Source organism: Sphaerodactylus townsendi, linkage group LG04 (assembly GCF_021028975.2).
Source record: "Sphaerodactylus townsendi isolate TG3544 linkage group LG04, MPM_Stown_v2.3, whole genome shotgun sequence".
NCBI classification, from domain to species: domain Eukaryota; kingdom Metazoa; phylum Chordata; class Lepidosauria; order Squamata; family Sphaerodactylidae; genus Sphaerodactylus; species Sphaerodactylus townsendi.
The window spans coordinates 74,732,843-74,749,573 of record NC_059428.1 but is presented as its reverse complement, the minus strand read 5'-3'; the positions used below and the strand labels follow the sequence as shown (position 1 = coordinate 74,749,573).

The 16,731-nt window shown below is 38.3% G+C and overlaps 1 protein-coding gene across 1 annotated transcript in view; it reads right to left on the bottom strand.

Annotated features, from left to right (window-relative positions):
• Nucleotides 1-16,731, bottom strand: part of RPGR (retinitis pigmentosa GTPase regulator) — a 44,573-nt gene that overhangs the window by 11,646 nt on the left and 16,196 nt on the right. Inside the window, exons 10-15 of the mRNA XM_048494084.1 lie at nucleotides 16,532-16,656; nucleotides 14,073-14,117; nucleotides 13,242-13,428; nucleotides 12,732-12,832; nucleotides 10,784-10,849; nucleotides 8,141-9,364 (exon numbers count right to left, since the gene is read on the bottom strand). Of these exons, the coding sequence (XP_048350041.1) occupies nucleotides 8,141-9,364; nucleotides 10,784-10,849; nucleotides 12,732-12,832; nucleotides 13,242-13,428; nucleotides 14,073-14,117; nucleotides 16,532-16,656 (1,748 nt within the window). The remainder of the gene's footprint in view (nucleotides 1-8,140; nucleotides 9,365-10,783; nucleotides 10,850-12,731; nucleotides 12,833-13,241; nucleotides 13,429-14,072; nucleotides 14,118-16,531; nucleotides 16,657-16,731) is intronic.

Below are 16,731 nucleotides of genomic sequence, written 5' to 3'. Positions count from 1 at the left end.
TAGAAATCATCCAGACAAAAGGAATGTACTCAATGTACTTTAAAATGTTACATTTCTGCCAATGAATAACCACATGTTGTATTAATAAGAACAGAGTTCTATTTACTTGTAAGTCTGCATTTCTAAAGGCGGAAGAATGCTGCATTCCCTAGAATGTGGAGATGGTTTCACATTTCTGATTAAAACAGAAAATCAGCTGAAAAATTTCAGTCCTGGAGGATTTTTGAATGAAAGTGTCAGCAGGAGGTAAAACTAGGGGTGTGCACCATTTCCCCCAGTATTTTTTGGATTTGGATTTAATAGATCTCCACAATTCACCCTGTCACCCCACATTTCCACAAGCCAATTTCTTATTTACAAAAAACAAAAATCAAAGCAATTTGCTTTTCACTGAGCACATCCTTGATGTGTTAAAATACTCTAAAGGAGTAAATTAAAATACTATACAAACTATATAAAATCATAATAAAATTACAGCAAATAATAATCATTACAGAAAATAATCATCCTATACTATGGCTCCTTCTGCACATGCAGAATAATGCACTTTCAAACTGCTTTCAGGGCTCTTTGAAGCTGTGCGGAATAACAAAATCCACTTGCAAACAGTTGTGAAAGTGGCTTAAAAACGCATTATTCTGCGTGTGCGGAAGGAGACCATGAGATAGTCTTAAGAGCCTCATAATACTGTTCTAAACACTACAGCCAACAGTTATACAGACAATAGTTAACAGGATTCCAGTTGTCTGTGCAACTAGTATAGAAGAAGGCCTCAAGTCCACTTTTTCAATCTTTATCAATTAGGACTGCTCCACACTTCTTCAAAATTTAGGATATTGCTGTTTTTATACAGGGCATATGTCTGGGCCATTAGATCTGTCTACTAGTATTGGTATTTCACATTTGTCTTTTATATTGCATGAATCAAGGACCAGTTCACATGTTTCTTTTTAACCTGGAGATGTCAACACGAATTCATAGGCTGGATCCAGATTAAAGTTCCATCAGCAGAACAGAACTTTTCTGCTTTCCCTCTCCTAGTGAAACCCACTGACCTCCACTGAATGCTGCTCCTGGGAATTAGAGGATCCTGAAGAAGGGAACTGCTACAGGAAAGGAGAACTGGTGGAAATTGAAAAAGAGTTTGGATTTATATCCCTCCTTTCTCTCCTGTAAGGAGACTCAAAGGGGCTTACAATCTCCTTTCTCTCCCCCCCAACACCCCGTGAGGTGGGTGGGGCTGAGAGAGCTCCGAAGAGCTGTGACTTGCCCAAGGTCACTAAGCAGACAGTTGACAGTTCAGTATGGATCCAACAACATTTCTTTAACATCAGTCAAATCAATTTTGGAAAACATGTTTACATCAAGAATCACCATTCCATAATTTGTGATATGGATTGAAGCATCTGTAACCACTGCAAAGTCAACTGATGGTGATGTCATGGGTTGTGTATTCTGGGGATATGAATGGTCAAACTAAAGACTCCAGCCCAGGTGTCTGCAACCTGCGGCTCTCCAGATGTTCATGGACTACAATTCCCATCAGTCCCTGCCAGCAAGCCCATTTTACACATCAGTTCTATTTGATCTTGTATTTCATATTTTGCTAAAACCTTTGTTTTCTGTTTATTGATTTTAATTTAGTAATTAATTAATTACTAGTGCACTAAATTCTTTCAGTTTCAGAATGACAAATGTAGTTCCATTTAAAGGTTCTTTTAAAACCACCAGCAAATCATCAACAAAGACTCTTCATTTATGATTACTTAATTTTTATACCCCAAATCGTCTCATCAAGCCTCATGTCTCTTTCAGCACTTCCAGAACTAATATAAATAGGAGAAGAGATGGCGGGAAACCTTGTCATGGTCCTTTCTGTATCTCATATGGTTTTATTAAATCTGCATTAACAATTATTTGGGCTGATTGCAACATATAAGTCATTTTCACCCATTTTATAAATTCTCTCCAAAATTCATATATTTCAAAACCTTAAACAAAAAGACCACCTTTCTCTGCTTATAGAAAAAATCACATGGCTTGCTTTTAATTATTTTTCTTTAAATATTCCTGAATATCCAGTATAGTTGTTTGTCCTTTAACTAACTGCCTGTAGGTAAAAATCTACAGTCATCTTCATGAATAACTTTTTCTAACATTATTTTCAGTCTGCCAGCTAAAACTGTAATAAACAATTTATAGTCATTATTCAGTAATGATACTGGTCTATAATTTCTTGTCAAAGTTAAGTATTTCTCTTCTTTAAGTATTAATGTTATATTGGCCTTTTCCCACAACTCTGGCATCTTTCCTCCTTGCAAGATAGAGGTGATTGTATTTTGTAAAGGTAGTAAAATTTCATTTTCAAAATGTGTATAATACAAACCCAATAAGCCATCTGAACCCAAGCTTGATTTTTTTTATATAGCTCCAAACATTTCTTTTAATGTTATAATACCATTCATAATATGCTTCTGCTCTTCTGTAAACTTAGGTAAGTTTTCTTTTCTAAGATGTTCTACTATTTTAACTAACAGATTCTCTTGTCCCTTACAAAAGTTAATCTAGTAATTACAATTTTTTAAATCAACACATTGTCCATTAAGATATTGTCCCCTTGTAATTTCAATATCATTTTTTTTCTCTTATCTCAATATATATATGCTAACAATTTTCCTGGTTTGTTTGGAAATTCAACAGTCTTTGCTTTGCATATTTCAATTTGGTTCCCATTTCTCATATTGTTAACAGATATGTGTTGTTGTGAAATTCTTATTTGTTGCCTAATCCTCTAATGCAGGGGTCCCCAAACTTTTTAAACAGGGGGCCAGTTCACTGTCCCTCAGACTGTTGGAGGGCCGGACTAAAAAAAACTATGAACAAATTCCTATGCACAAATGATTGTAAAATGTTTGATTTCACCTTTCAGCCTTTCTGTCATGGTCTATTTTTAGAACAGTGACCAAAGTATGTCAAGTACAGGGTGGGCTCCAAATATTGTTGAGGAGGCTGTGGAATACCTTCCCCTGTAAAAAAAAAAAAAGCAGAACTTTTCCCAAATGAAACATTCCATCTAACCCAGGATCAGGTATCTTCCTGGGTTCTTTTTTCTCCCTAGGCAGCCAGCAAGCGGTTCGCTGCAGCCTACTGGCTGATGCCAATGAGAGTGAGGCAGAACAGAAAGCCTGAGAGCAACACATGGAGTAGTTGAGAGGGAAGGGCGGAGCAGGCATTGCCACATGTAAGGTTTCCAACTCTGGGTCAGAAAATTCATGGAGATTTGGGGGTGCCATCATGTAACTGCAATTAACAGCCGTTGGGGCCGGTTCCTCCTCTCCCTCGAGCCCCCACTGCACATGAATGGAGCCATCGCCACCATGCCTGGGGGGCCAGATAAATGCCTTCAGGGGGCCACATTTGGCCCCCGGGCCGTAGTTTGGGGACCCCTGCTCTAATGGCTTGGATGGGGTTTTTTTCCAGTTCATCCTCTTGATTTCCTCTAAAACATTCTGCTTTTTCTCTTGTCTCTTTTTCTTAAGCTCACAAATGTATTGTATTAGGTAAACTCTCATATCAATTTTAGTTGCATCCCAACCATTCTCAAGTCTTGTCAAAGGCTTTCATGGCCGGATTCAACTGGTTGTGGTGGGTTTTCCGGCCTGTGTGGCCGTGGTCTGATGGATCTTGTTCCTAACGTAACAGACTTTCCTCTGTGATACACCTCTGAAGATGCCAGCCACAGATGCAGGTGAAATGTTAGTAACAAGATCCACCAGACCACAGCCACACAGCCCGGAAAACCCACCACAACCATTCTCAAGTCTGTCCTCTTAAAGTTTTCAGTTAGGAAGGCATATTATTTTCATCTGTGCAGGATTAGAATTGCTTTCAAAACAGTTATGTCTACTTTATCAATTTTCAATTTAGTATTTATATGCTATTGTAGGGCAAGATCTCTCCTCCTCTTTCTTACAAACTGAACCAGTATACCACTTAATCATAGAGAATCATAGAGACGAGATCCCAAGGGTCATCAAGTCCAACACCCTGTCATGCAGGAATACATCATTAAAGCACACTTGACAGATAGTCATCCAGCCTCTGTTTAAAAACTTCTAAAGAAGAAGACTCCACCACTCTCCAAGGCAGCGTATTCCACTGTCAAACAGCACTTACGGTCAGGAAGTTCTCCGTAATGTTTAAGTGGAATCTCTTTCCCTGCATCTTGAATTCATTACTTCTTGCCCTAGTCTCTGGAGCGGTAGAAAAAAATCTCCCTCCATCTTCAACATGACATCCCTCATAGAAAAAAATTCTAAATCATGCCACTATTATATCGTGCTCCACATAACCGCTCTCTTCCGTCCGAATTCAAACATTAACTAGCTCCCTTTAAGCCTCCTCCTGCGTAGAGGGCATGGAATCCAGGATCCGCTTTCTAAATTTTACCCATTTAGGCTGGTCTTCCTCTGGACCCATTTCAGCTTATCAATATCCCTCTTGAATTGTGGTGCCTAGAACTGGATACAGTATCCCAGGTAAGGTTTGATCAATGCAGAATAGAAGGGTACTGTAGCTTCCCTTGATCTAGACTATACGCCTATAGATGCAGCCCAAAATTGCATTGGCTTTCTTGGCAGCTGCATCACACTGCTGACTCGTGTTCAGCTTGAGGTCTACTAAATATTCCTCATTGCAGCGTATCTGGAATTTAATCTGTGGACTTTATCAACTTCATCTTTCTCTACCACCCCCAGAAATTCTACCAGAGCAATTAAAATCATTTGTATTATATTCTCATCTGAAGTCTTAAGAACAGCCCTGGATCTCAAATAAAAGTCTTTCTCAATTCCCAAAAAGCTAAATTGTCCCTTTCTTTTAAAGATATCTACTAAAAGATTCTCTTCAGGGCTTTCAACTTTGTCATTTTCTCTAATCTTTGCTTTATAGAATTTTCCAGTTTCTTAACATCTTCTGACATCTCTTTTCATATTTAGGAACATTTGGTCCATTAAGTTTCCTCTTCAAATACCTCCCATTTATTTGTTAGTTTATCAAAATATTTTTTCATTGTCTCAGATGTAACTGATTTATGTCTTTAGATTTTTTTTTCCTGGTGATGATCATGGTCAAATAAACTTGAAAGAAAGAAAGAAAGAAAGAAAGAAAGAAAGAAAGAAAGAAAGAAAGAAAGAAAGAAAGAAAGAAAGAAAGAAAGAAAGAAAGAAAGACTCTTCAATAGCACAGCACTTCTTTCTCTAGCAGGTGTCTTAAATTATCCACAAAACTGTGACAAAGTGTTTACAGTCTAAAGCTAAAAAAATTGGATACAAATACACTCAACAATCCATTAAATTTTAACGCCTAATATACAAATGAAATCAGAGAATTTTCTTTTGGGTCATAGGAACAACTGGAAAAAATGAAACTGTGTTTTTATATATGACAGTAGCAGCAAGAATATTAAAGGTGGAAAAATGGAAAACTTCACGAACACCTTCAACAGAAAAATGGTTTGTGAAGATATTGAAATTAATGGAAATGGGTAGGTTCACTTCTTTGTTTAGAGAAAAGAACTTAGCTAAATGTATTGATAACCCAAGACCCCCTGATAGACTTTTTGTGCAAAAACAGAAAAAATGAACTGATGGTCTGTGGATTTAAAGAACACAAGAACAAAAAAGGACACAACAGAGAAAATAATGAATTTTATTAGTAATAATAATGGATAAATTCTATAGTTGTAACTAGGGATCTACAGGCAGGATTCTCTAGATGGTGCACCTTTGTGAACTACCGAGACAGGTAGGTAGGGAGCATGTAAGCTCAGCGTAGTGCAATCTGCAAGAGGGATAAGACTGCCTTTCTGGGGTGCTGCCGTTTCCTGCCCTGTCACAGGGCGGGAAACGGCAGTGCCCCAGAAGGTCGTGCTCCTGCGGCCGCGTGCGCGGGAGGCTGCCGCACTGCCTTGTGCCCCAGAAGGCAGTGCGGCAGCCTTCCAAAAATCGGGATAATTAAAATAACCCGCAGGATGTGGGACAAATTGTTTGAAGGTGGGACTGTCCCGCCAAAAGCGGGACGTCTGGTCAGCCTAAACTAGACAAGTGGAAAAAATTAAATTGTGTTTGTGTTTGGCATAAAGGATGTCAGGAGCCTTCCCTTCCCGTCTGTAATGTGATTTGTTATTGCTTGTTGTCTGTTTGTCTTTAAAAAAATCTTAATAAAAAATCATTAAGAAAATACTGCACCAAATGAAAACCAATCAAATATCATTGTCCACTTCCTCTTTCAAGACCCTTGAGACAATCTTTTTAAAACTTTCCAAGAAACCCATTAAGTTGCTTGTCTCAGATTAAACTGTTTTTCCGGCATACGTAATTGCATGCAAAACATTAATACTGGTGACAAGCATACTTTAATCTTTTACCTAAATAGGATATGGGTTAAAAAAACTTTTTTCCTTTATTTATATGATACTTAGAGGTACTTAAAACAGCCTCTTCTATCTTTTGATCATTGCCTTAGTGCTTTCTTAGGCACATAATTTGCAACAACATAGGCACTCCAGAATAAATATAAATATGGATATTATCACAAAAACTGAAAAAGCAACTCCTGTTAGCGCCTTCTTAGCTGAAGAGGATAACCCATTCATCCATGTTACAAAGTAAATGATTTCCCAATATAGTCCTTGCAGAATTACCTGTGTGCGTTTAATGATCTGCTGTAATTCATGTACCTGCGTTTCAATTTCTTTGGTACTGGCATTTATATAAACACAATATGGTTCCATCTTGCTCTATCATAGGCTGTATACAACAAGCTCCTCACTGCTTTGTGGAGTCCAAAAAGCTGCACATACGAGCTACCCTGACAGCAAAGGCAATGTAATAGAAGCTGCACACATAAGTTTATTTCTCTCTCTCTCCTTGGGAAAGAGAAAGGGCAACCAACCACAACAGTGTTTGAAAGACAGAAAAGCCTCACTTTAAAATAAACTGAAAGTTGCCTTGTTCAAAAAGGCACACTGTAGCAATTTTTTGCTATAAAAGGCACTCCTCAGGATGAAAAACCCCTTCATCATTAATGAGTGCTTAACACTGCACTGAAACTGTTTTGGTGACTACACAGACAAGTAAAACTACTATTGTACCAATGGAGACATTAAAAATAAAGTGGCTTGCAAATCACATCACTTGGATTTACGCTGGGGAACGTGGCGTGCATCTCTTACTGGCAAATTCATACCAGTGTAGGAACGCCTATAATGTGCTTTAGAAAGCTGAATTTTAAGGTAACCCTTTGAAATCCTACTATGGCTGTGTGTTTTATGTTTTTTAATCAAAATTTTAAATATAAAATGTAAAAAATAAATATTGCCATAGAATAATAGTTTCTTGAACAAAACACCCATTTCAAATAACCACCACTATTTTAGTATTACGCTTTTCAGAGTGCTATCTTTAGTTAATTTTTTCAGAAAATAATGAGGCCTGAAAACAATTAATTCCAAAACTGTTGGGAATACTGTAATCCATTAACATGCTGTTTTGACACCATACTCTGTTTAGAAGTTTTGATTTTGCCCCATGGGATCCGTTGGCTCTTTTTCACCCCTTTTTTTCCCTTGAAATTCATGAACTTTGGTTTTTTTCCCTACTTTTCCCAGTTCTGCATACTCATTTTGTTCCTCTTCTCTTTGGTCTTTTTCCTCCTCCTCCTCCTCCCCCTCCCCCTCTTCCACTTCCCCCTCCTGCTTCTCCCCGTCCTCTTCTTCCTCTGCTTCTCCCACCTCCTCTGCATCTTTCTCTTCTCCTTCCTCCTCCTCCTCCCTCTCTTCTTCCTCCTCCTCCTCTTCCATTTCCACCTCCTCCTCTTCTTCCTCCTCCACTTCTTCCTCTTCCTCCTCCTCCTCCTGTTCTTCTTCCTCTTCTTCTTCTTCTTCTTCTTCTTCTTCTTCTTCTTCTTCCTCCCCCTCCTCCTCATTCTGTTCATCTTCTTCCACTTCTGCTTTGCTGTCAATCTCTTCTTCATCTTGACCTTCTTCCTCCCCCTCTTCTTCTTCCACAGTTTCTTCTATTCCTCCCTCCTCCTCGGCTTCCTCTTCAGTTTCTTCCCCTTCTTTCTCCTCTTCCTCTTCATCTCCTTCTCCTTCTTCATCTCCCCTTGCTTCATCTTCCTCACCCCTCCACTCATTACTCTTGTCCCCCTTTTCTTTCTCGTCTTTGTCACTCTTGCTCACATTGTCTTTATCTTCAACCCATCTATTCTCTTGTTCTGCCTTAATTGTTTCCAGAAATTCACTCTCTTCTATGCTTTCAGTTTTGTCTTCCTTCAGTCTCTCATCTACACGCTGTGTCCCCTCCTCTTGTACCTCATCTCCTGTGTCACTTCTCGCAGTCCTTATTATTTGAAAGTTATCTTTCATGTGCTTCTTCAGTCTATGCTCACTCTTAACGTCATACTGCAATTTATGTTTGTCACCTTCATCATTTTTATCAATGCCTATTACGGCATCTTCTTTATTTTTTTTACCACTCTCATTTAATTCACTGTTAATTTTCTTATCATTAGCTTTTTCAGTCTCTTCCTCATTTTCTATATATTCTTCTTCTACTTGAGCATCCTTATCTGATGCATCATATATGTTTGTCTTGTTTTCATTGTACCCTTTCATACTAATGTCTTCAAGTCTTGCTTTACAGGCATATTGTTGTTCTTTCCATTTTATATTTCTACTATCTACATCAATTTCTCTCTTCCTCATTTTATCATAACTATACTGGTTCATCTGAAGGACACAGGTTGCCGAGCCATTATTTGTTTCCTCACTTGAAGATGATGACAGAGTCACTGCTACTTGTTTCATAATTTTTTCCTTGTTTTTGAATCCTTTCTGTCCTTCACTGCTTTCTTTCATTTGTACATATATATTTTCATCTTTGTCACATTTTACTAATCTAGCCTCTGCTTTGTTTTTCTGAAAATCCACAGATAACGGCCCCAAGTTGTCAATAATGCCTGTCACTGGCATTGCTTCTTGGTATTGACCAGAATTCTTAACCCTTTTTTTCCTTTTTCCTAGTTTAAATTCATCTTTAATAGTCTGATGAGTGTCAGATTTCAGTCCACTAACGTTAACAACCTGTTCTGATTTACTTTTGGCATTTTTCTTACCAGCTCCAATTCTCCTTACAAAAGCATCATAACAGCTCTTTTCTTCTTTTCTAAATACACTTGAATGTTCAGTTTCCACCTGAGGTGATGCATAACCTGATTTCAAACATTCCTGAACTTGGGTAAGATCAGATTTTTTCAACTCTACACTTCCAAAACTATTCAATTTCACATTTTTATTTTTCTTCTATTCCATATGAGAAGCAAAAAAGAAAAAGAAAGAAAAGAGAGCATTAAGAACAAAATGAGAACAAATAGAAAAAGTAAACAAATAAGAATGTGAAACAGTAAGATGGATAGCTTGACAGTGTTGTATTGTAGCTTAAAAGTAGACTATATGAAGGGAACATAAACAAATAGATTTTATTTTCCATATTAAATATATTTGTGTTAGAATAGATACGTTAACATTCAGTAGGCTCTGCCATTAATACACAATGAAAACTAGATCATAAGGTGTTCTTCCTGAATCAGATCAAAGATCTATCAAATCTGACATCTAGTGAAAGCAATATCACTGCCACAAGCAGTGCTGCTTTGAACATGGAGTACCACTTAGACATAGCTAGTACTTGATAATCATATGATTTTCCAAACAAAATGGTGCTAATAGCAATTCCTTAGAGTTTTGTCACTGTATAATGCACAGCACCATTTTTATTTATCAGGATATCTCCTGTTTTGACCTATTCTTACTTTATTATGGGCCCCTTCCGCACACGCAAAATGCATTTTCAAACCACTTTCACAACTGTTTGCAAGTGGATTTTGCTATTCCGCACAGCTTCAAAGAGCACTGAAAGCAGTTTGAAAGTGCATTATTCTGCATGTGCGGAATGAGCCATAGAAAATAGGGGGGGGGGGGGATCACAATAGACCAGAAAGCGCCAAGATATCTCCCAGCATGTCTTTAGAGCATAAGCCATTTTTATTATTGCTGTATGAATTCAGGGTGGTTCACTTCCAAATATTATTTTATAGAATCATGAGTTTAATATCTAACACACTAAGAGCCAACAAAAATGAAATTAATTACTGGAAAATGCTAGTTCTGATGAACTGATTATACTTAACTGTCTCAATTTTAATTTATTTTTTCCATGCAGGTGGCATTTTGAAAATAATAGTTAATGTAAGATTTTCTCAAATAAGAAGGTGACTTTTGTGTGTGTGTAGACATGCCATAAAAACAGTGCTTGAATCAAAAACCCAGACAGAACTAGACAGGGTTGACAGTTAGTGGTGGGAGTGCATAGGTGGACAGTGTTGTACAGTAACTAGTGGCATTTCTGTGGCAAATCTTTAAGTGATGTCATGCCATATTAGGATTCAGCAGAGGCTCTATGATTTACCACAGCACTTCTGCGGAATCGTAGAGCAACATGATGTTATTTTTTAGTTTAGTTTAGGAAGCAACATCAGCCATAGCATATAGATTTTTTTAATGGAACAAGTATTACTGAAAACATTATTAGAATCCAGCTGTTTATAAAGCTGTACTTAATTGGCTGACTTACAAATTATTTCAAGTCAATGCATTTAGTTGTAGAAAACGCAATCCTCCTCCCCTGCACACACACACCCCGCCCCAGTAAATTGGTAGTACCTTTTGTTTTTGAACTGGTGTTAACTGTAATGTCCGGTCACTGGGATCCAGTTTCATCACGTGAGTCTGAAAGAGGTTTCAATAGACGTTGTAAACAAAACAATTTGATAACAAATACCATTTGATTTACTTTTATGTGAAAGCAACTCTAAGCAAGTCTACTCAGAATTCTACTCAGGTCTATTCAATGGGGTTTACTCCCAGAAAAGGGATCTTAGGATTGTACTGCGTGTCTAGTAATTTTACTGGAAGACCTCAGAATGCTTCAGAACTGCTTACACTCTAGCTGCTAAAATCACCAGAGAACTATTTTACATTCCTCCAAAAATTAAACTGAACATTTTTCAAATTACCCAAATACTGTATTAAGAGGTCCCTAATAGAATCATGGTGGACTCATTTAGTAATATGTGGTGGTAGAAAGGGCTGTTTGGTGGGGGTTTGCCATTGCCTGCTTCCACATGGACTAGGAGTGTTCTGAGAGAACTTTGACTGGTCCAAGGTCACCCAGTATGCTTCATGTGGAAGAACAGGGAATTAGTTCTGACTAAAGGTATTAATTGGTTGCATGAAAATTGTGGTTTTTCTCTAGATGGTATAAGCATCTAACATAGAATGAGTTCAACTGCAGCAACTTGCTTTATTTTATTAAAATATTTATATCCCATCTTTCCTCTTGGCTTGTTTTGAATAAGCACACAGAATGCAAGAGTAGAGTCAGTGGTGTTATGTTCTAAACAAATACCACCCATTTTCCAATATTAAAGGCAGAAGTTATTATCATTTCCTTCATAATTCCAAATTCAGTATTACAAATGTAGAAACTGGAAATATTGCTACAGGATCATACTATATACTGAAGAAATTCTATATTCTGAACAGTATCGTGGAACAGGTTATGTTTCCATATAGATCAATTTGTTTCTCATTATTTCTTCAAACTGGCCCAAGTATAAAACTAAGACGTATCAACATGAAATTATTTGACTCAGTGAAGGAAGCCACAGTCCTCAGTTTGCAAGACCTAAGCAGTTAACAAGAGGATGTTCCTGAGATCTTTAATTCATAGGGTCACCATAAGTTGGAAGTGTCTCTCCCCCTCAGACAACTTACATGACCTTCTTCCATCTGCATGTCTTTCTTCCACTTTGGGAAAGGAACTTGGGTACGTGACCTATACGTGCCACTGCTGCACACTTCCTGGGCATCATTTCTCTGGCACCACTGGGCAGCACATGAAACCAGAAGTGTGCTTCAGCATGCAGTCAAACAGTGAGAAGGATGGGAAGGATATGTAGATTGAGGAGAAGCATAAGCAGGTGAATGGGAAGGGAGTGCAAGCAGGGGGTGCTTTGTGTGGTGCTAATCAAGGAGAAAGGACCCATGTAGTTTATCTCCGGAGTCCCAGAAACCTGAAATTAGTCCTGTGCACATAATTACTGGACTGATGACAGACATTAAAAAGATAAACATTATTTTTCACAGAATACCCAGTTTTTTCATAATTTTGTTGATTGATAAAGTGGGGCAAGAATCAGACAGCAGTCAGAAAATTCTAACACAATTCTAAGCATATACATAACACAAACCATGGAGAATGTACGCATCTCCTGGAATAAAACAAGACAGACTATATAAAGTACTTCATATACACACACATCTATATATTCATTCAGTATTCAAATAACAACAGGATTCAGCAGATGAAAGAATAGTGGTTCTGAGGGATAAATAGAAAGATAGGGTCAGTTCCCCCACCACCCCCATATATGAAAATCAAGGACAATGGAATGCTTTCCTTCAATACTTGAGGGTGTCACAGAGACAGTATGATACAATGAAAATGTACAGGATAGAGGAGATATTTCATGTTGTATGACAACCATACTACAGGAAAGAAGTCTTACAATTTAGTCTTAAGTTACATAATGAAAGGTAGCTCACTCACCATATTTAAAATATCTGTTGTGTCCCCAAGGTTTCTGCCCTCATTTGAATCATCATCTGTTGTACCCTCCTCTTCACCTTCACTCTCCTCTTTCTCATCTCCTTTAAAAGGAAATACAAAGCACAATAAGAACTATTTTGGAGTGAAAAAGAATGTCTGCAGATTCATATACTAATAAAGTAGGATGAAACCTAAGGATAAGCTTTGTTTCAATAAGCACAATGAACAACCATCGTCATTACTATATTCAAGCCATTCTAGTAACGGAAATTATTTCCTTTTCACAATTCTACTAAATATGACTCCCAAAGTTTTTGTGTTATAATTCATTTCTTTACATATCTATCTGTGTGGATGTAAATTTTTACTTAAACATAAATACTGTGTATGTAATTTTTACTTAAACATACATACACCCTAGCAGTAATTTTTATTGCAGCTGTAAGGATTCTCGTTCTTCGTAATGTTCAAGATAATATTTACAAGATGACAATGGAAAAAGATGGTCACCTGTTCTGTAGTCCACAGCAGATTCTTTGTCTTCATTTGTATTATCTGCCCCTGAACTTGGAAGGTTTGCAGTGGGTACACCAAGTGGGACAGTGTTGCTGAAGACACCAGACGCAGGCTTTGGAGAACCTTCTCCAAGAGGCGGAAACGTTCGTACCAATTGATCAAATTGTTCGGGTGATTTTTCCTTGATAAATTTTTAAAAGAAAAACAGAGCAGCTTATAAGTCATTGTGAAGGTAATACACCGAGGTCAGGGAAAGAAACAATAAAGGAAAACCAGTGGCCAGCCAGCGAGCCCTGCCGCATAGAATTGCCACGATCTTAGTCCGCAAAAGCATAGAAAATTCTGGAAATATAGTATTTCGCAACGCATGCATCACTTAGTTTTTCTCATGATACCCCGCGACCATGAAGCCAGTTGTAACTTACTGACCAAACATAATCTGGTAATTGTGTACCAAATAAAACTTATAAGTGGCAGGTGTGCGGACGGTAGGGCCTATCAAAGTACGGTACAATTTATTAATGAGTAAATAATCTCGGTACATGACACTATACATTTTAGCCATCCCTCCTATTCACAGAGTTATAATTAAATTTATACCAGAATAACTTAATTTACTTTTTTTCTTTATCCTTCTTTCATAGTTAACACTTTGCTGGAACACAAGTCTTATATGAACTGTGATAGCCCCTTTCTCCTTCTTTCTACTTCCGCGCCCTTGTAGTCGCCGATGGGTCAACGGCTATAGCATGGAAATGAGAACGACGCAGTTAAGGCGCAGTTAGAAGAAGGAAGTGGCCAAGAAAAAAAATAATGGCATTTTACCCTCTCTCTTCGCCTAATATCGCAGATAACGTTGGCGTAAGGTGTTTATTTCATTAACAACTCTCTGTCCAACTTTAGTAACTTCGTAGTAGATAAGCCATGTTCACTGGCTCCAGCATAATTTGTTTCTTCTTAGTCACAGTCTCAGTGGTGGCAAAAACCAGTACGTGGCAAAATCACCTAATGCTAAGCAGCTCTATTCCACAAAAAAAAAAATTGAGATCATTAATTTGCGGTCCAGCAAGGCGAAAAACCATACTAAGCAGAAAGCATTTTTCTTGAGGATTAGCTACAGACATAAAACATTCATAACTACAACCCTTCAACACATCCCACGCACAAGTCATTTCAAAAGCAAAATTGCCCAGTATTTTGAACTAAGTCATCAGTGTCACGACAAAAGAAATTAGGCCAAAGGTATGCTATAAAATGCTACATTTTTAAATTAAGTTCAGATTTTAAAAAAAGAAAATCTTGTATGTCTGGATAGGCTTCCATAGTTTTCAGTAAGACCCTATTGCATAGTGAAGCTGTGCCAGGCTAAATCAAAGGCACTGAAGGAATTAGACTGAGCCCAAAGATGTGTCCTGTAACTCACCAGAATTACCACAAGAAATCATGTGAGCTTCTTTCATGAAGGCAGAGGAGAGTACTGTGAAGAGGCTAGCCCACAGCCCATTATCTTGAGATGCATGGCAGTGGTACTGAGATCAGAGAAAGTGCAAATATTTTACTCCACGGTAATCATTTGCAGGACACAGAAGGTCTCCTCAGCCTTCATCTGTTCTTGAAGCCACCCGTTGTTGCAATGGTTCAAGAGAGGACTGGGACCTCTGGCAGGTCCATGAGCAAAGGCAAGAAGTGTCACCTTGCTATACCACAGACCAAAAAAGTGGCTTCAGCACTCTGTTTCTCACAGCATCCAACAAGATATGCTATAACATCCTCTACAGCTGACAAACAATTCCATAGCAACTGAACCACTCCTATTGTGGGTTCCCAGCAACTGGCATTTTCATTTAGTGATCATGGATAAAAGCCACTAATGAACCGATGTTCTATGAATCTATCCCCATTTCAAAGCCATCTAAGCAAACACTCATCATAACATTCTATGGCGATGAGCTCCACCAGTTATGTATTATACAGAAAAGCGTTTCCTTGACTGCCTTGAATAATCGGACCCCAGTCCCGGCAAAAAAAGTGCTGCATGGATACCTTATCGGCAAAAGTCCCGGTTTAGGCGATTCCCCAAAGCTCTGGCGTGCATGCCAGTTTCCTCAGCAAGCATTTTTCAAAAAACAACAAGGAAGTGCAACTTTTTGAAAAACACAGTGCAAAGCCGAATTGGTGGGGAGACATAAGAAAAAATATAGGTTTATTTTTCCCACTCTAGGGAGTGACGTGGAACATTCCAGCCAATCAGAGAGTAGGGGGCTGCATGCAGCTGTGTGTGTGTGTGTGTATGCTACATCGCGCAAGCGTTGGCAATGAAGCTGAATCCAAGACTGGCGAGCTATATCCGGAAAGCCGACGGAACTGTTTGCGCAATACGCTTGAATGGAAAAACGTGAATAATAATAATGTGAATTAAAAAAGGGGAGGGGTATTGTTCCCGCCCCAACACAACATGAGAGCCTTACAGAACAGATGCACAGACGCAGTGAAAAAGGCTACCTTAAAAAAAAAGCAATGCTGACCTTGTAATGAGGCTTCAAGGTTTATTAAACTTCTTTGCAAGAAGCGTGAGTTTGAGCTAGCAGACCGCAGTCCCTTTTGATTATCTCATTGTAACAAGCATCATTCAGTTTAATAAGCCCTGAAGTCTCATTATGAGGTCAGCATTGAGTCTAGATTTCCGGCTAGCATATTCTTGTATAGATGGCTGGTTTGTTACATATTTATGCATTTTTATTTGAATTGTAACAGAAATATAGACGTAAAAAATGTCTGTTGTAACTGAACTCCAGCTGGAGGCTTATTTTGTCAGCATTAAGATGTAGCCCAGTGTTACACTTGCAGGCTGTGCTTGGGACTTAAACCGCCCTTTCAAGCAGTATAAGTCCATTGTGACCCATAGAGGCTGCTTGGCGGCAGGGAGACTTTGACTTTTCCAGCTTCTCCACACTGCCGGGAGGCCTCTTTGGGGACAGCCGCAACCAGAAGCCCAGCTCATGGATGGGGCTGCCTACCTCTTAAGCAGCTGACAAAGAGATCAAAGGGAAGAGGATTTTTAAAAATTATTTGTGTATTCACTGTTCTTCTCTTTCCTTAAACATTATAGCACAAAAACTGAAAAACTGTGTACACAAAACAAATGGAAATATCTTCTAAGCAGGTCTTTAATCAAAAGACCTGATATGGCAGAACAGATGTATGTATTTTAAACAGTCAGGGCTCCTTTGAACGCAACACAAAGCACGACAAATTTTTCAAAGCTTGAAGAACAGACGACTTACCAAATGTACACTGAACCTCAAAAAATTAGCACATAAGGTAGGTACAAATTGATTCGTGTAATTTTCTTCGCCAAGTCCTAACTTGCCATGCCGTCCATCTCCAAAGGTATACATAAGACCATTCTCTAAATGTAGAGAGAAAAACATCTTCACTTATATGGAATGTAGCACAGAACAAAACACACCCTAGCACCAACTAA